The sequence below is a fragment of the Anser anser genome (genome assembly GCF_964211835.1).
Source record: "Anser anser genome assembly, chromosome: 14".
NCBI classification, from domain to species: domain Eukaryota; kingdom Metazoa; phylum Chordata; class Aves; order Anseriformes; family Anatidae; genus Anser; species Anser anser.
The window spans coordinates 10,154,466-10,174,180 of record NC_139735.1 but is presented as its reverse complement, the minus strand read 5'-3'; the positions used below and the strand labels follow the sequence as shown (position 1 = coordinate 10,174,180).

At 37.2% G+C, this 19,715-nt stretch overlaps 1 protein-coding gene across 2 annotated transcripts in view; it reads left to right on the top strand.

The window, feature by feature from the left end:
• The window catches only part of CPEB4 (cytoplasmic polyadenylation element binding protein 4), a 43,345-nt gene extending 23,718 nt beyond the window's left edge, over positions 1 to 19,627 (top strand). Inside the window, exons 3-9 of one of the 2 annotated variants that reach the window (XM_083798716.1) lie at positions 4,885 to 4,908; positions 6,912 to 7,085; positions 9,411 to 9,500; positions 10,153 to 10,271; positions 11,170 to 11,284; positions 11,500 to 11,681; positions 15,134 to 19,627. In XM_083798716.1, coding sequence (XP_083654842.1) covers positions 4,885 to 4,908; positions 6,912 to 7,085; positions 9,411 to 9,500; positions 10,153 to 10,271; positions 11,170 to 11,284; positions 11,500 to 11,681; positions 15,134 to 15,361 — 932 coding nt within the window. In that variant the 3' untranslated portion in view covers positions 15,362 to 19,627. The remainder of the gene's footprint in view (positions 1 to 4,884; positions 4,909 to 6,911; positions 7,086 to 9,410; positions 9,501 to 10,152; positions 10,272 to 11,169; positions 11,285 to 11,499; positions 11,682 to 15,133) is intronic. The other variant, XM_083798717.1, reaches the window with a different exon arrangement.
• The last annotated feature ends 88 nt before the right edge of the window (positions 19,628 to 19,715 follow it).

The window sequence follows — 19,715 nt, the reverse complement described above, 5'->3', positions numbered from 1 at the left end:
GCAGACTACCTGAGAGCATCAGCTGTAAAAGGATAATAATGGTGGTGGTTTTTAAAGCTCTCACACAAACCTTAATCCTGGTGTTTTAATAGTTACCTTTTTTCTTTTTTCCCTTTTTCTTTTTGAACCACGTCTAGGACTTTCTCTCCCAGTTGCCCAGCCTGGGAATTAGCTTGAGCTTCTCCCAGAGGTGGATTTGCATGCGTGCTGGGCTAGGCTGGCTGCTGGGGAAGCCTCTGGTCCTGCCTGGTGCAGTGGCAGTGAGTCCTGGTACCGCTGCAGCTTTTGTCCCAAAACGTAACCGCACAAGCCCCTTGGGAAGGCAGTTCTGTAGGCAGGTTAAAGCCCCGAACACTTGGAGCATATGGGACAGGTCTTGGGAACAGTAGCTTTGACTCTGGTCATTCTCAGCTTCTTCCCCTGCTGCCCTCCCAGTTATTTGTTGCATAAAGTTGTCTACAACCAACCCATTCAAAGTTATTACGCTGATACTCTGTGCTCTACAGCCAGGTGCTGCCTTTTTGCTTTGTAAACCCAGTTGATTCAACATTATCACAGGTGAATCGTTGTTACGATCAGAAGAGCCAGCACTAGAAGGTTTTATAGGTGGCTTCTCTTTAGGGTTTGGGAATAAACGAAACTTGTTCAGCTTTTGTGTGTTGGCTGTGTTTTGTGTCAGGGACCTGGAACTGAAAACGAAGGATTCTAGTCAGACCTGTATGCTAATGCTACCAAACACCAGCGACTTCATTTCATTAGTGGTCTCGGCAGAAGTAATGGGTAAATATTTGTCTTCAAGCATCTGGTTTTACTTGAAATAAAGCACAATACTTGCCTCTACTATAGTACTCTTGTTTTTCAGCATTTGCTTGGACAGTTTGGATATAAAGTAAAGCTATATTTCTCATCACATGCATTTTTTTTTTTAATATATAGTGTTTGTTTAAAAGTAAATAGCATTTTTTCTTCTATTTTTTGGCATCTCTGTTGCTTAATTTTGCAGGATCTACACCCAAAGCACTTCTGTGATTTTTACAGTGCACCCAAATGTAATCTGCTTTTCTGTTCTCATGCTGACTTTGACCCTGCTAAAAGTGTGACAAATATGCATTCTCCAGACATATAGGGGTGTTTTAATTTTTCTAAGGTTATCGTAATCTCTCTTATATCCCTTTTTAGTACCTTGCTTGTGACAAAAGTTTTTAAAACAGTGATCATATTTGACAATATGATAAAGATGTCTGTGACTGTAAGATGCAAAATTCTGATACTGAACAAATTTGCTGTCAGTTTAGACTTGCTAAAAAAAAACCTGCTCATTATATTCTGCATTGACAGAGCTTAGACCATGCATCCATCATCTGTTTTGTTCTACAGTCAACGTAAACTATATCATGTCCTCTGGATGATTTGACAGAAGTGAGATTATGTGCTTGAACTGAGTAAAAATTTTTTGCTCATATGCACGTCTTATGTCATGGAAGCATGGCCTAATTATTTTTTCCTTAACGTTTTAGAACTAAAATCAAGGACTGCATAACAAGCAGTACTTTTACTTGACTTGACAGTCACATGCAGCACTTTATGACACTATCCACTTTCTGTTGAACTGTGATCAACCCCGGCTGCCCACAGGGAGTAGTAGGGAAAAAAGATAATAAACTACCCTAGTTTGTATTTAACGGTCTTGTTCGTAGCACTGTCAAGCTTGCTACAATTTCAAAATATAGTTCAGTACAGAATGTTTTAGAAATAAGTCTGCGCTGTCGAAATGTCAAAAACGATACAGGCATAATTTAGCTTTGAGCATTCAGTTGGGCTGTTCATTCCAGGGTATTGTTATGTTTATTAATACTAATTAGGGATGCTTTGTTTGGATGCTTGCTTGGTTCTCATAGTCGTGGTGTGGCTTTAGCAAGCTGGGATGAGACAGAAGATCCAGAGCCTCCTGCTTGCTGGTCCCTTTGCTTAAAGCAGTCTGCCTCTTGAGCTGGCCTTTTTATGTAAATCTCCCACAGTTAATGGCACAAAATACACCTGCAAGGGCTCCCAGTCTGCAGAGTGGAAGGCAGCAGGAGCCAGTAGAGCGCTAGGTGCCCAGCCTGGGCACAAACATTGCAGGACAAGCTTGTAGTAAGTTGGGAGTTCAAGTGAGTTAGGGCTCCTGCATGCATCCATGCTTCCTCAGCAGGATGTCTTTGTCACCAGGAATGGTGTACTTCATGCAGAATTGCCCCTGTGGTTACGCACAACATGCTGGCAGTCTTTTTGGTGCTTCCTATAGAGAGAAAAAGCTGAACACGTTTATTAGGCACGTTTGTGAGGTACAAAAAAATGTTATTTTAAGAGAGAGGGAGAGGGAGATGGTCAGGAACCCATTAAGTGTCTCAGGTGAAGAGACAAAAATTTGAGAGGGTTGCTTGTTCATTAGGTTTGTTAAATAAAAGACTAAAAGCAACAGATTCTTGCAAAAATATCAGAGGCTTTTTTTCTTACACAGAAAGGAGTGTGGCAAGGAGTGCTGAGGTGGCAGAATATATGAAGCAGCTGCTAATAGCATTTCAAATTTTGGACTGATTTTACTCCATACGTTATTAATAAACAGTTGAACTGGTTGCATAAACACTTTATATTTTTCAGGTTTTGTAAAAATAATTCTTGCTCAAATATCCTGTGAGTTTAATAAATCTGTCTTAGGCCCTTGATGCATTTATCTGAAATACTAAATAAATGGAGAAAAAAAATAGATTTGAGGAATCCAGCATTGCAGTTGTCTCATTTCTCAGCATGGGTTGCTGAACATTAAATCTTTTTCTCCTGTTGGTAAAGTTACCTTAAGGCTTCATTTGTGTTGGAGCTAGCTGGGGTAAGATGTCTCTTAATATGAAATTATGAAAGCCAGAAACAGAACTGGTAAATCACAGTTTGCTGCCTCCCTGCGCTGCCAAGAGAGCATTCTTTTCTTTCAGTGCTGTATTACATTGTGCAAAATTAGTGGCATGTGATGAGCTCTGAATTCAATGAGCAGAGAAAGTTTGTATCTGTAGTGCACTGGGGTAGTTTGTAAGCTGTGGCTCCTGAGAGATGCTTTGAAATGTCAGATGTTGGGATTTGTGGGCTAGATGAAGCAAATGCAGAAAATAAGGAAATTAAGAAAAAAAAAAACAACCAAACCTTAGTACTTAGTTCTCAAAATCTCTTCAGTAGTATTTGGCAGTGGAAATACTTCATAGCTGGTGAAGAGCTTTTTTTTGTTGTTGTTGCTGTTTTCCATGCTGGGAAAGGAGAACAAAATCCTATTGTCTTGAGTGACACAGGTGGCAAAGCAGTGAGGAGCCCGCTGACCTAAATTGTGGTCACAGATCTGCAGCGAGAATCGTGTCTGTGCCGAACGCTTTGCTGCCACGAATGGGTGTTCCAAGTGAAGGAGATGTGCGGTTTTGTTAGTAATTTAGAAACCACAGGCAAGATTTTTATGGCTTTATAGGCAGGGCTGTTTTTGAAAGTGCTTGACGTTTTCTAAAACGTGCAAATGCTTCTGAGCTCTATCAGAAAAGCTGGAAGGTTGCTGATTGCTTTCCACGAAAGACAAATTTCTTCAAACTTTCTACTTTGAGGACTGAATGAGTGTCTTGGATTTCTAAATTTATAACTACTGTGGAAAAACTATACTTGTAAAGCCCTTTAAACTTCCTCCACGAAGCTAGTATCTATCTGTGTGAACACTCGAGGGTATGCTCCAGTCTGAAGACTAAGGCTTCGTTATTTTTGATTCTTGATGTTAATTGCGAGCTTATCAGCAAGACATCAGAGACGTAAATGATCTTAAAGATGCTAAATAATCATGAAGTAAATTAGATTGATATGATTTTTATTTTGAAAGAGGAAACTGCTTGTGTTTTGTTGTGGTTTACAAATATTTAAATGCTTAAACTAATCGTCAGCCTCAATTTTGAATGAGGAAGCAAAATAAAATGTGCGATGCGCTCAGAGTTTCTCGTAGTACTTGCCAGAAGAATACAAGTTCTGAAAACAGTTGGCCTCCTTTCAGATACAGATTTTAATGAGATTGAAACAGAAAGAATGTGCAAGTTTGATGACAAAGTTTAACCATGCTCTGACAACAGGTACTGGAAGCCAGCATAGAAAAATGCTGTATTTACTGGTGGTAGAATTGATTTGTTTTGGAAAATGAAAAGTAGGAAGCAGGGGGGAGCTGTTGCATAATTCCAGTGAAGTACAAAGTTAGTAGGGGAGATTCTGTGCTGTTGTGCATGGGCTGCGGGAGGTCTGACAGGCAGCTTTAGTGGCCCGGACGTTTTCTCCTTGACTTTAGGTTTTTCAGCTGCCAGTAATAATTTCAGCCAAGGATTCTATGGGTTGTACAAAACATTTGTTGCAACTGACTTTCAAAACAGAAATAAACACAACTGTCTTCCACCTTCCTTGTGTTAGGGCTTTTCCTGGAGTTCAGATGAAGATCAGTGTTAGAATATGCTTGATCTTGGCGAGGAGCAGAGCATGGGGCATTGTAGGATGAGTGTCAGCGGACCTGGTGCATGAGGAAAGATCGGTTTACTTACAGGCATACATCCAGCAGAGGAGGAAGGAATAGATACTACAAGAAATGTGCAAATTAAGAACTAAAATTGTTTTCAGAAAGTCTCCTTGAGTGTATTTTGTCAGCTTCAAATCAACATGCTTCCCCAAGAAGTAAGAGAGGTGGTGCAAGGAAGGCATGGTATCGTGGGTGGGAGGGGAGGCCAGCTTGTGAGCACCATCTGAAATGACCAGGTTTAGAATCACTGAGTTAGTATAAAACGAGGTCTTTTGGTCCTTATAACAATGTTTGAAAGGCTGTTTTCTTTCTCATTTAACATGCAGCAAGGACATATGGGAGAAGGCGAGGTAACAATATTCCTATTTAATTTTCTAATGTTGACAATGTCTCATGGGAGAAAAACATTTAAGTTGTAACTAGAAGGCAAACTCCAAAATATAAGATTATAAAACATCAGTTTCACATAAGTTTATGTAGCTTGCATGCCGTAAATAAACATTTTTACTGAATTAGGTAGTACTCCACAATAGCGCTATGGGGGCTGAAATGATCACAGTCCTTTCAGTGGACATCATCCATATGATTTGTTATACTGCAGAGCTATGTTGCTGTTTGTGTGTATGTAATGAATGCTGGAGAAGCTTATTTTGGTTCTTTGGGTGCTGATGGTTTTCTCGACACAGCATAGACTATAGTGAATATTTGTCCTGGCCTGTTAGCTTGAAGAACCAGATGCTGCAAGCATGCATGTTAACTTATCTCACAGCAGTGGGAATGCTAATGAACCTAAAAAAAGATATGTTTAGGTATGGAGAATTGCTCCCTTCCAACACTGCCTGCAGGACTGGGGTCTTAAGAGATGAAACAAACGGCATATGCATCAGTTCATTAGGGGAAAACAAAATAACATTGAAGTCTATACTCCAACATTGTTATCTTAACACGAAACCTGGTTTGCCTAGTTACACTAGTAGGCCTTATAGATGATTGCTATTTTAATCAAAGGTGTAAAAAGATTCCTGAAATTTCAAATAAAGAAAGCTGACCAAGTCTTCCGTATTTTTATTCATATAAATTCTGTGTACTGTTGATTTTATTTTTCCTTTCAACCTGTGAGCTGTTTGATTTTTGCATGGAAAATGTCTGGATATTGGAACCGGTCAAATTTTCAGTTTTCAAGATGTTTTTTCATTTTTTAAAATGAAGTAAATGACAGTAATTTATTTTCAAAGAAAGGAAACAGAGCAGTATAAATTAACCTTAGCGATACACTACTGTGATAGATTGTAATGAACTCTGAAAAAGCAGACATACTATAGCATAGCATAGGCTATATAAGAAAATCTATCCTAAAACGTAGCACACCTCATTTATTGCTTAGTTTGTGTATATTTATTCCTAAAAAACTCATTAAATGAGTAAAAATCTGTTCAATTTGTTGGCTAGCTATTGAATAGTGTAACTGAAGAGAGAATTCATGGATGAGATCAGTTTGTATGCTCTATTTATGGTATTATATAGTTGCATTTATAAATTAGAGTATCTTATTTAAAAGTAATATTATTAATGAAATCTATGATCAAGGATTATCACAGAAGAATATTGGAGGGGAAGCATGCTTACATCATTTTCTCTTAGAGTGAGTCCATTAACGAAACTCTTTTGTAACATCTAAGTAAACTCGCTTCTAGGAATGGCACAGTATTGCCTAGTTTTCAGTCTTCACTTGCGGTAAATTACAGCGGGTCTTCCTGTTCTTATCAGGATATTTTAGTTATTTACAAGTGGGTGGCTTAGGATATGTTTTGATATCAGGTGATTTAAATGTGGAATATGTCTAGCTGGTAGAAGTCTTGTTTTCCCATCTGCACCATGAAATTTTATCTGTTCCTTGTAAGAAGCTGTTCATTGGGAAATTATATATACGGCTTAGGTTTTAGCGTCTGCTGTTGGGAAACTCCCTACAAAGGGCTTATATTCTCTTCTGTTTTGAAATCTTTTTAAAAGAAATCTAATTAGGAATGTGGAATTTATGGAAAATAGTCCATCTGAGCATCCATTCAAAATACCTTTTTGTTTCAATTTTTCATTAGTTATAGTGCAGTTATGAAGAAGGTAGTGACCTTTTTCTCTGAAATAGTACATTTGAGTTACTAAACGATACTGAAAACTATAAGGGTCATGTAAAATTGAGAACATAACTGCTAATTAAAAGGGAAGACTGCAAACAGTTCTACTGCCAACGCAGCAAGTAGTGCATATTTATTTTTTAATTTAAACAGTGCGTGCTTTGTTCTGTTAGTATGTTTTTTTCCTTCTTTTTTTTTTTTTTTTACCCCCCCCCATTCAGGTCAGTCTTCACTGTTTCCAATGGAAGATGGGTTCTTGGATGATGGACGTGGGGATCAGACTCTTCACAGTGGTTTAGGATCACCTCACTGCTTCTCCCATCAGAATGGAGAGAGAGTGGAACGGTATTCCCGTAAAGTCTTTGTCGGTGGACTGCCACCAGATATTGATGAAGGTATGCTCAGAAAGTCTTATTCAGAAAAGCTCCTTTTGGCTTAATGACAAAAATGTGGTGTGAAAACTTTTGTCTGTTAACTACTGAATGGTTGTTTTTCAAACTCTACAGAAAAGCTTTGATGTGTAAATGGATCTTTGTATACCACCACTTTCAGTTCATGGCAAATGTGAGATAATTCAAACTAGTTTTGGCTATAGCAATATTTCGCTGCTGAAGAACAAAAGTACTTGTTATCACACATTTATCTGACTTTTACAGTATAAATGTTACAAAAAGGAGGTGCAAAAATAAACAAGTAAATATCTCCCATTGAAACTCACAAATACACACAATACATTGCAGTCATTTTATAGTGACCAGAAGCTAGTAGTAGGAAAAGTATTGCTAGTAGATTTATAAAGTTTATATAAATCAGTAATTCATATTTGTAGGTTTATGTATAGTTTCTTAGATGTGATTTTTAGCAGTGATCACATCCTGTGGTAGTTTCTAATGGATGCATGGTGAAGGCCACAATTGTGAAGCTTCTTTTCACCAGAAATTTCTGTATTTTGCATGTGTCAAGGATGGTGGGATAATGGTTAAAAGAACTACAACAACTGTAAATCTGCAAAGCTGCATTTCCTTGATTACAGAATTGTTTTAATACCCACTTTTTACGTCAGGGAGAGTGACTGTGATACGCTGCAGTGTGTATTCCTGCAGCATGACAGCCTGACTTTCATGTCAAACATAAGCACTACTTTTATCCTGTTTACCATAGCTTATGCTTTCAGCACTTAAAAGGTCAAATATAACACAGTGTTTACAAGAAGGAAAATCTTATTACATTTTTTTGGGTGGTGGTGGTTGTTTTTGTTTATCACCTTTGTTCTTTCAACAGCGGATGAGCACAAGAGTAGTTTTGTCTGTGTGAACTGTAGTTAATGAAACATAAGACTTCATAAACTTCATAAACATTGAAACATAAGACTTCATAAACATAACATTGCTAAACCTGTGCTAGGAGGGTAGCTTGAATTTTTCAGAGTTGCTTCTGTCAGCACTTTTGTTAAATGCACAAGTGTGAATCACTTATTAGGGCTACGTAATAAGGTTTTTCTGAGAGTATTTCTAGGAAGCATTTTATGTATGTGTTTTAACATGAAATTTGTTTTAAGTGCTGTTCTAAATGAAGGTTTATTTTAAGAGGTGTGTAGTTAAGTATTGTTTTCCTTGCTTTAGATCCTCATCAGCGTGTAACCTTGACACACCGCCATTGCTGGATACATTCCTGATGATCTGTAGTGCACAAAGTGGCTGTCAGTACAGTGGCTCGTCAGTTGCTGTTTCATTAGTGATGTCATCAGAGAGTGTAAACAGACTGAAAAGAACATAACCAGTAGCACCTTTTCAAACTTCTAACTGAGTCTGAGGATGGAAAAATTCTCTAAATTGTTTATTAGGAACCCCCATTGTAGAAGGCCCTGTAGTACCTTAAGCTGAACGCAGCTAAGCAGTGTTCAATTCAGATGATGCTACAGCAAGGGGAAGTTTGTTCATTTTGTTTCCATATTTAATGAAAAATTCTTGTTAATAGAACTTTTAACTAGTGGTGGTTGAAATGTTTTTGTGGAGAAGGGAATAATCACTTAATTTCAACAAGAACAGAATTGTAACTAGTGGACTTCTGTGGGACTAGCATATAAAAATTTTTACCAGCAATTTTAGGTGAAAGGCAGATTTGAAATGGAAGCAAAAATTGCTTCTTGAAATAGTAATACATTACTTGCTATGTCTCCTATAGCATTACATAACGATGTCATGTAAGTTTACTCTGTGTTAGTTGGAGGTCAACCTCAGATAGTATTTGCTGATGTGGCACTGGCATGTGATATGAACAGGCGTGGCTGGGTCCTGTGATAATCCCTTCGTTTTTCTCCAGTCAATTATAAGACACATTGGCAGAGCTGATTGCTTACTAGCAAGTCAGCAAGTTGTCTTTCTGCTTTCTGGGGGAGAATAGGTGAACGGGGGTTATGATAGCTGTGAAGATGCAGTGACTCAATTTCTGTAACCCCATTAGTGGGTTACAAACTTTTGTTTATAATCATCAGTAAACAAAAGCTTGATCTTTGAACTGTCTTGTTTTCTAGCATTTATTCTGACTTGTCTTAAAGATTTCCCATCAGCAAGAAAATGTTGCTGTGAATTGGTGAACTGTTAAAGAGTCACAGAATATTTATTTGTAGGATGAAGCTACATGAAGTCTGTGTTCTTCAAGTGTCTTGCATTCAATTGATTTTAATTTCAGTTCATGCTTTTTTTATACTCTCATTATAGATGAGATCACTGCTAGTTTTCGTCGCTTCGGACCTTTGATTGTAGACTGGCCACACAAGGCAGAAAGCAAATCTTATTTTCCTCCTAAGGGTAAATATCTGATAATTAATACCATATGAGAATTCTAGAATTCATTTTTCTTAATAAGGCTCCATTTTAAGCATTTTATTTCTTTTTTGTGATGATGACCCAGTGTTTAGGGGAAAAACAGTTGAATCCTGGGGGTTTATAAACTGATGGATTTTAGAATGTGGCTTTGTAATTATTCTGCACTAAAATGATTCTTCTGTAACTTCCTGTTTTTACTTTATTTGGTTTTCTTTTTTTTTTTTTCCTGTTGTTACTTGTTCTGCTTTACTCATGTTTATAATAATAGACAAAGCTAGTCCTCTGTAAAGGGGCTAAATGCTGTCCACAGAAGCCAGGGAAGACTTATACTTTGTATTAACAACTGTTGTGGGAAGTGTGCCTCCACAGCTGTGGCTTTTGTTCAGTTCTTACTACTGGCTTATCCTTCTCAAAGGAAATGGGGAGAGGATATGCTGATCAGCAATCTCCCTGCTTTCCGTCATGACTGCAGAGGGCTTGCAGAAAGCTTGGTTGGGAATGTGTGAGAGCATCTTAAAGTTTGTCCCTTACTGTATGGTAGCATGATGACATGGTGCCAAGCATAATTTTGGGTTAAATTACTGTGCTATAGGTGAATAGAAGAAAGAAACTGTGTTTGTTTTCCCTTTTGTAGGATATGCATTTTTGCTGTTCCAAGATGAAAGCTCTGTACAGGCACTGATTGATGCATGTATTGAAGAAGATGGAAAGCTCTATCTTTGTGTTTCCAGCCCCACTATCAAAGACAAACCGGTAGGTAGAATTTTCAGGGCCCGCACAATTCCTGTGTGATAACCAGAAATCATTCTCTTCAGATGCCTATTTTTCGGTCTTCAGAGTGCTAATGTTTAAATTTCCTTAAATCAAATTAAGTTCTCCAAAAGAACATCAAGTTACATATTTTTAAAGTAGACATCAGCAAGTTTTTGTCTAGTTACAATTCACACTTCTGTTAGTAAAAGGTTTGCTAAATTTCATCTTTGATATAATAAATATATTGTCAGACAGGTGTTCTATGCTTATTTAATAAAATGTAGAGTTCATATTGTCTATAGTGTTGTATGTAACTTGTTTTTACAGAGACAAATCCAAAAAACATAATTTGGCATGGAAGTACAAGTTGTTAGTACAAACAGTCTTGTGGCCAATGCAAGTTTGTTAATAGTTGGAGAGACTTCTGCTATATTCCTGTACTTCAAATTTGGCCAGCTGTAAGCAAATGTAAAGCAGCTAGTTTTGCATAGTAAATAAACATACAACTTTGCACATTGGAGCCTGTTCCATTGAGATAACGGTAGTCTAGTGCTCACACTTGGCTAGAACAACACAAATTCTGTAGATACGTATGCGGTAGTGTGGTTCATACAGCACAGTTCAGTCATGATTAAGTAAGTGCGTAAGTAGAGGGTGAGTTTCTTCCCAGAAATTTGGGTAACAGGGAAGTGGTGAAATTTGGTACGATTAAGTAGTCTGTCTTTAACAGAGCTTATTACCATTTCATTCTGAGAAACGATTGCTGAACAAGTAGAAAGCAAGTTAAAAAATAGTGTCAATTAAGAGGTTTTCTTCTGTGTAGGATACTGTTCTAATTTATATTACTGAGATACTTTGAATTGTGAATGGTTAAAAAAAAAAGGCTTTTTGTCCATAGGTTCAGATCCGGCCTTGGAACCTTAGTGATAGTGATTTTGTTATGGATGGTTCACAGCCTCTTGACCCACGAAAAACCATTTTTGTTGGTGGTGTTCCTCGGCCTTTACGAGCAGGTACACTGCGTGTTCTGCAGCACTGGGCATGTTGAATATGCAGTCTGATATGGGGAGCAAGGGGGGAGAGAAGTTGGTTCGGCAAAGGAACTATTACGTGTTCTTGATGCTCACAGTGGGGAACATGAATACAAATGGACTGTCGCATTTGATGCCTTTTAAAGTGGAGAAAAATTTACCAAGTCTACACTGTTTCGTTTTCCTTTCTGGTTTAGTGGAACTTGCAATGATAATGGATCGGCTCTATGGAGGGGTGTGCTATGCTGGAATTGACACAGACCCTGAGCTGAAGTACCCAAAAGGAGCTGGGCGGGTTGCGTTTTCTAATCAACAGAGTTACATAGCTGCTATCAGTGCTCGCTTTGTTCAGCTGCAGCATGGAGAGATAGATAAACGGGTAAGGTCTTCAAGCATATTCTATTTTTGTTCAGTGCCTTCTCTAGAAATGGTTTTCCATGTAAATGTGTGTCATTGTGAAGACTGTAAATGTTATATCAGATTCATTGCATATTTAGGGCTAGATTGTGCCACTTAGATACAACACAGAATAAAAATGAAGGAGTGGTGCAAAGCTATTGCTTCTGGAACGTGGGAGGCAACTGTGAAGCAGACTTTCTCAAATTGCTTAGCATAATGGGAAGCATGTCAGCTGCCTTCCCCTTTTATAAGAATATTGCATTCGTCATATGCTCCCACTGCAAGTTTTTGCACTTGTAGTATTTGCAGAACGTCAGGGAGGAAAGTATCTGCCAAGGGTGGAGCAATTCTTACTCCTGTTCTGCATCTTTTTAGAGAGTGGACAGAATCTAACCCTAGCGTTACACATTGTGTGCTGAGTGTTCCTAAAGAACACCATGGTAATGCATTGTGAACTCCTTAGTGCATTACAGCCTCACAGTCATCCTGCACAGCTTATGTAAAGACTGTGCTCAGTTAATTGTTTCAATGATAATCTACTATAATTATTTCTTGCTAGCTTTTATTAATTTGTTAATATAAATTAATGGAATATGCCAAATATATCTGCCATTTGCTTGCGTCTGCCCTCTCATCTATATAAAATGTGACTATGCCAATTACAGCGATCTTTGGGCCACAGTTTTGAGAAACTGGGATCCTTACATCTAGTGTTCTTTCTAACTCACATTCTTTGTCTCTGGATTTTCCTTACCTGACTCATTATTGATTTTAATTTGATTATTACTACAAAGGAACCCCCCACACGCACACTTGGCTGATGATCTGATTATCATTTCACTTCTCCTTTGGCTATAAAGCTTGGGTAGAAGAATTATAACAACAGTTTGACTCAGGGCCTGCGAATTGGAATGTCTTTGTTCCAGTCTTGGCTCTGAAATAAGTTCTGTATGGCTTTGAACAAATAATTTGCGCTGCCCTTGTGCAACTTCTGCTTGCATAAGAAGACACTTGGGTGAATAGGTCCATTGAAGCTGTTGGGACTAGAAATTGAAGTAAGTACTTGTGAACTCCGGCAAAGATTTTGCAATCTGTTTCCTCTTCCTTCTCTCCTCCCACTCCTTATTTCCCCATTCTGTTTGTAGTTCAGAAGAAATGTGGGGAGATAAGTGCTCAGAGGATTCATTATAAGAGTAGTTGGTCGCATGAAGCATAAAAATGCAACAGTTGCAATACTACTTTTTACTAATAAGATGCTATTTATTATTATTATTTTCTAATAAATTTTTTTTTGTAGAAATAAAAATGAAAGTAGTAACAAGAAGGATTTCCTGTAAAATTAGGCAAGGAAATGCTGCTAAAGGGTATGCTCTTCAAAGAGGTAATGCAAGCTAAACGCTCAGTGGCCTGCAGCACCCACCACTACAGAGCTTCTGATGCATGCCACCATCCTAGAGAGTGCCTGATGAAGTTGCTGTAATTTAAGCTACTCCTTGGGAAGACTCCATATAGGTAGCACAGGTAACAGTTGCAGGACATGTTGGGCATATGCACTTCAGCACATACCGAATGAATGTGCTGAGGACTCTGGCTAATACCTATGCTTTGTAAACTTGCACAGAAAACAGTGGAGTAGTAACAGGCTAAAGCAAGCAGATACGTAATTTAATTACCTGTGCTGTAGTTTGGCCTTTAGGTTGCAGCCTAGACCAGCTTCTGAATACATAGGCGCAGATGTAATAGAGTTGCCACGTTAAGGATGCCTGTGCAGCATAGCTGTAGTTTCTCCTCTTAGCACTTGCAGAAGATGCTCGTCATTGAGTACCTGACCTCAGACTGCTTAGTAAACTAGGTGATGAAGAGAGAAAGTGATAAGATGTTAGGAATATTTGCCTTTGCTCTTTTACATATTCATTCTCCTGAGCTGGCACGGAGGGGTGTTTGAGAAACAGAATTCTGGCAATGGAAGAGGGGGAAAAAGGCTGCTGTATTGTCTCCAAGCAGCTTGTTTGTACTGTTAGCACAAATGGCATCAAACTACTGCAGTGCCCTGCCTGGACTGTGATAAAACTGGGTAAGTTTAAAAATACGGGAACTTGTGAATGCCCTTATTTGAATGAGCTGGCACATCACTGAGATCTGTGAGATGTAGAAGGGCCCATTCCTAAGCCAGATGCAGAAATAGCAGGATAACATAGAGACACCAGTCACAGTCTGTATATTTGGACATGGTTGTGAAAATACCTAATGGCACAAGCTTCAGAGAAGGCTCACAAACGCTTCTAGGAGAGGAACTTGTATGTATGCTTTTTTAAGGGGAGGTTTTGTGTTGCGCTTCTGAAACGTCGCATAGACCTCTCATAGTCCTAGGGAGCAGAGGAGTGGGAGTGGAGGTGATTACTGGTTATGAGGTGCAACGGAGCCTTTAGGGGATGGCAGTGCTGCAGCTGTGATTTAAACACGTAGGCATGTCTAAACGAGCTGTGCTCTAGCCAGCTTGTATACCGAGGGTAGCAAGCATTGCCTTCCTGTCACACAGTAAGCATTCTGGAGTGCTGTGGGCAGGGTTTTGTAGCCCACAGTACAGCAGGCTTGTTTTTGGTATGCAAATGTCTAGATTAAAAGCTAGTAGCCTGCAGATGTTTCAGGGTGGATGTATCCTTGGAGCACCAGCTGGTAAGTTCCTGTGAGTCATTATCAGTTAAGAACTTGAAGAAATTTTTCTTCTCCTTTCTCTTTTGCTGTGTTGAATTACTTCTGCTCATCTGGCTCTTAATGCCAACTGCATTAGGTAGTCATCAGTCCCATTTTAAGCTTCATATTTGACACCAGCAAGATTAGATGGGTCTCTTTTTGCTGAGTGGACTAAGCCACAGAAAAAAAGAAAACAGAAATGTATGTTAAAGGTAATGATTTATTTTTTTTAAGTTGAGAATTCAGGCATTGCAATTTGCAGACTATATGCATATTTAATCTGCAGTTACAGTGTTGTGTAAACAGTTTACATTCCTACCTGAATGGGAGGAGCTTAACTGTGCATCACCATACTTAGCAATAAACCCCCAGAATTTTCCAGTAGTTTGATGTGAATCTGTGTATATCAGCTTTGTAACAACACGTTCATTGTTCCTTTCTGTAAATAAATGACAACATGTGTGAAACTGATGCTGAGCATTGGTTTCTGTTTTTTTTTCTTTTTCGTCAAGGAAGATGGTGGGAGCAGAATCATTCTCAAGTTAAGTGCCCAGGGTTTTTGGTGATTAAGGGCTATGATCAAATGTAATGAGGAGGATAATTCTCGTCTGTGTTGTTCCCCACGAGAGAACTGTGATAGCAATCCTGCTAGAATACAGACAGTATGTATTGTGGAACTGTCATCATCTACATTGTAATTAAGAATTGTAAAACTTTCTTCTCATTTTCTGTATACAGGTGGAAGTTAAGCCATATGTCTTGGATGATCAGCTTTGTGATGAATGTCAGGGGGCCCGTTGCGGTGGAAAATTTGCTCCATTTTTCTGTGCTAATGTTACCTGTCTGCAGTATTACTGTGAATATTGCTGGGCTGCTATCCATTCACGCGCTGGCAGGGAATTCCACAAGCCCCTGGTGAAGGAGGGAGGAGATCGCCCAAGACATATTTCATTCCGCTGGAACTAAATGATCACTGCAGTGCTCATATGCAGGCCTCAAATTAAGTGCACTCTTCTGTTATCCTGATTATCCCTACCCCACCCTGCCCTTTCTCTTATTCAAGATAGCATGTCCTTTTGTAGTAGTCTGTAATTTAACAATAGTATAATGAAAGAATGACCTATAATATGGGTATTTTGTAGAATCTTGTCATTGAAAACTGTATTGGGAACTCCTTTTCGTATTGATAACATGTTGCAAGTGAGTTGCATTCTCTTGTCTTTACTACGGAGAGAACACTTAATTTCATGCAACATTTTCTTAGAGGAGAGAAAAATATTAAGAAAAGAGAATTGAAACAATAGAGTATTTTGTTTTTTTAATTAAATTATTATTAATAAAGAACATAAGAATACTTTTATTAAAATAACCGTGTAACAATAACACTATCAGTCTGTTCTGACACTTTCCCCCAGGGAAGCCTGTTTTTGCCTCTCTTTTTGTTTTGACTTCACATTTTTCCAGCAACAGATGAAGTTAACATTTACCTATCAACAGGAAAGAGCATGTTTAAAGCAACAAAAATGCATGAGCAAAGTTGAAGCAGCATTATAGTAATGTTTTTTTTTCTTTCTTCCTTTATTTCTCTTTTTCCTTCTTTTTCTCTCTCTTTTTTTTTTTTTTTGTTAATCTTTTAAGGGTTTTGAGGCTGAAATTTTTGCTCGGTATATATCCGACCTTGCCTCTGACTACCACCCACATCCAAATTAGTAATGAGATAGGCAGAGCTTATTATATTTTCATCAAAATTATTACATTTTAAGAATTCCTGAATGTAAAAGTTGAGTAAAGTTACTACTGAGGGGGGGGGGAGTGCACTTTTTATTTCCTTTAAGAAATTCAATTGTCTGGTTACAGCCCTAGAAATCCTACCAAAGCTAGAGTAATGACAACTAGTTAACTGGCATTTCCTCTCCTGAAGGATAAATATATAGATTTTATTTTTGATGGCTATATATAACTCTATATCCTAATATACTAACATTCATCAGGGGCCAGCCTTTGCTCTCCATTTTGACATGAAAAAGTAGAAAACCTAAAGATACCTCAAGGATATCGCTGATTTTTACTGAAGTTTTGATATTCAGATGTGTCACGCAAAGCAAATTGGCTGCTTATTGGTTTCCCATCTTGGATGTAAAGTTAGTTTTAAATACCCTCTAACTTAGTTGTAACAGAAGGCATGAACCTAAGTAGTTTCCAAGTCTTGTTTTGCACTGTTTTCTGAATTTTTGCATGAAACGGTGCGAGCATGCATATGCCTTTCTTACTCTTCCTGTAGAAAGAATTCCAGCTAAGGTTCCTCCTCTTCAGAACTTAATATGGAGAAATAAAGAAACACAGGTATTTGAAGTGCCAAGATTGCTAAGTTAATGCCTGCTTTATTATAAATAAGTTCTACCTTGAGAAGCATTAACACAGTACATGTTAATTGAATGATAAAGAGTGGGTGCAGGGGTTTAGTTTGAAATAGTTGAATGAAGGAGTAGTTCTGAAAATTATTTTTGTTACTTTTGAACTAATGCCCTGGCCAACTTCTGAACTGATTATTTAGCAGTGTGCAAACAAATTCAGTGGCAATCTTCTAAACTGCCTGACCGGCATGGTACCATCCTAGATTCTCTCAGACCAAAGACTTGCCTCAGCACTGCTCGGAAAACATCTGCTCCGTTGAAAGCCTTTGTCAGCCCCCTCATCCTGTTCCCCCAGCCCAGATTATCTTTATGAGAAGTAGTTTTTATTTTCAATACAGGCTTTAATGAACTATACCTTATCGAGTTCCAAAGGTCAAAATGGAGACATTTGCTGTCTACTAGTCAAGTATAGAAAGGGAGCTGCTTTTAATGAAATCCCTGAAAATATTGACAACAGTAATGCAAATGCAGAGTGCTCTTGTGTAGATTGTCAGGGACTTTTTTTTCTCTGAAGTACATAATTATAGTTGGAATGTTCCTTTAATTTTTTTAATGCTTGTAGGTGGCTTGGGGTGTGCTATTGTGCCGATCCTACCCAGTAAACAGGTGAGATGGGTTACCATTACAAGAAATAACACTGTTTGAGAACTAGCTTTGAATAATAATTTTCCCTTTGTACATGACCTGCTGAATTTCGGTACAGTGTTTTTGTAGCTAACTTATTTTGTCATGCACATAATGTATATTTGTTATGCACTACTTTTGTATATCTTGTTTTTCCAACAGTGAGCATTTTTAGGCACACTTTTCACTGACGGGATATCTCTTTATGCAATACCTCAATTTTTCATATTGCAAAGAGTAGCTTTTTGTACTTTTATTACTGAGAGATCTTCATATACTTCATTTTTTAATATAAATAATTTTAATAAATTTTATTTTCTTATATTCTGCTTTTTATACATTTCAGTGCTCTGCATACATTTTGAATTATGGATGTTGTGCACTGGCAATGCTATTTTAGAATCTGCAGAGAAAAGAAAGCATGTTGCTTAAACATCTTAGCCCAGCACCAGGTATTTGGTGTACATATAATTTAAGAAATAGTATATGTAAAGTTGAGAATTAAAGAAGAAAAGCATGAAAGTGACAAATGACACTGTCTTTAGACCCTGAAATTTAAATGCATAAATATAGTGTAGAATTTAAAAGTAAAGAAACATCAGAATTGTCTACCGCTTCTTACTAAGTTTTTAAAAATTATACACAAATGCAGACGTTTTTGGTGAATGTTTAGCCATTTTTAATATTAATAAAAAATTGATGTTAGGTGTTTGATGCAGAAATGTGTCTGCTCTTTTAAATTATATTTAAAGAATAAAAGAGAGCCTGCTAGGTGGCAGGCATGTAATGTTAGTATGCATGACTAATGTAAGAAATTGTTATTCTACTAATATTCACTTGTGATTGTGTGACAAGCGTGTTTACAGATTATTTGGTTACACTTCGATTTACAGGGCATAAACAATTATATACATTACTCTGTACTTAAATAGTGATTACATGTCCTTCTGATTACATGGGATTTGTAGTTGGGGTTACCATGTAGCTCCAAACATAATTAACATGTAATTAGTTTACCAGTCTTAGGGTATCACTTCAATTTGCAAAGGGGTTAATAAGCATGTAGTTTTATCACACTAGCATGGCACTGGCCATGTATTTACAATGTAGTTACAGAGTAATTACATGGTTATTTTTGCAATGTAAAATAAAGTGTTTCTGATTATTTTATATGTAAAGGAACCCCACTGCCCCGTGCTTTTTGGTATAGTATATACTTCTCCATACACAGACCTCTGCAGAATGCAAATTTAAAACTTGCAGTGAATGAATTTAGCGTTTTATAAGGATGCTGTTGGAAAGACTTGATAATTCACCCCTTTTGTTTTTAGAAGAGTTAAAACCTTCTGTTATAAGGTGATTTAAAACTTGAATGTGATGAATTGTGGCAAGTTAACTTCAAGTTATGTGCAATACCTATTTCAGACTTCTGGAAGATCTTTGCAGTGTAATTCTTTGTTTTTAATTGCAGACATTTAAAAATGTCATTTTCTACTGTTCTAGTAAATCCTCTTTCTTGCTGGTGTTTCTAAAGAAAAGAATCAGAAATCAATCTTTCTACTAATGTAAATTTGAGATTATTTTTAAAAAAAATGGAATAAAAGGTTTTGGTCATTTGCTTTATTTTATTATCTTATTTTAAAGCTACTGTGATAGCATTGTAAGAATTGGGACAATATTGTATTCAACTGTTTTATTTTTTATATTTTTAAATTTTAAAGTATAATTAGTTTTTATAATTTTCATCAGATTTTTTTGTTATATTTTTTGGAAGTGAAACTTTTAGCAAGTGGGTGTCTAGTTTTTACTAATCCCTAATATGTTTTTCCCCCAATGTATTGCTCATATTATCAGAAGGAAAAGTTATTTAAGTATGTCAGTTAATTGTACTACTTGGCTGAATTTCCATATAGTTTTTACTGTGTATGGGGAGGTTGTAGTATTTATTATAGCATTTTAAATAAGGGTAATTCATTTTTTATTAAAGTCATTTTCACGTTTAAGTTCATATTTTTGTATGTTCTACTCTAAGTTATATAACACAAGTTACTTTTTTTAAAGAGTTCATTTGTTGAAGTGCTAGTGAAAAATTAATGTTATTAAATAGTTTGCAAATGACTATTTATACCAGTATGCATATAATTTTTAAATATTTGTAATGTGAGATGTTGAATGAATAAAACTTTTAACTCAATGCTTCTTCTTAACCTTTTTTATTTTAAGCTTCCTGTAGATACATGTTCCTTTGTGGCTGAAGCTCATGGGCCTTGGGAAGTGATTTT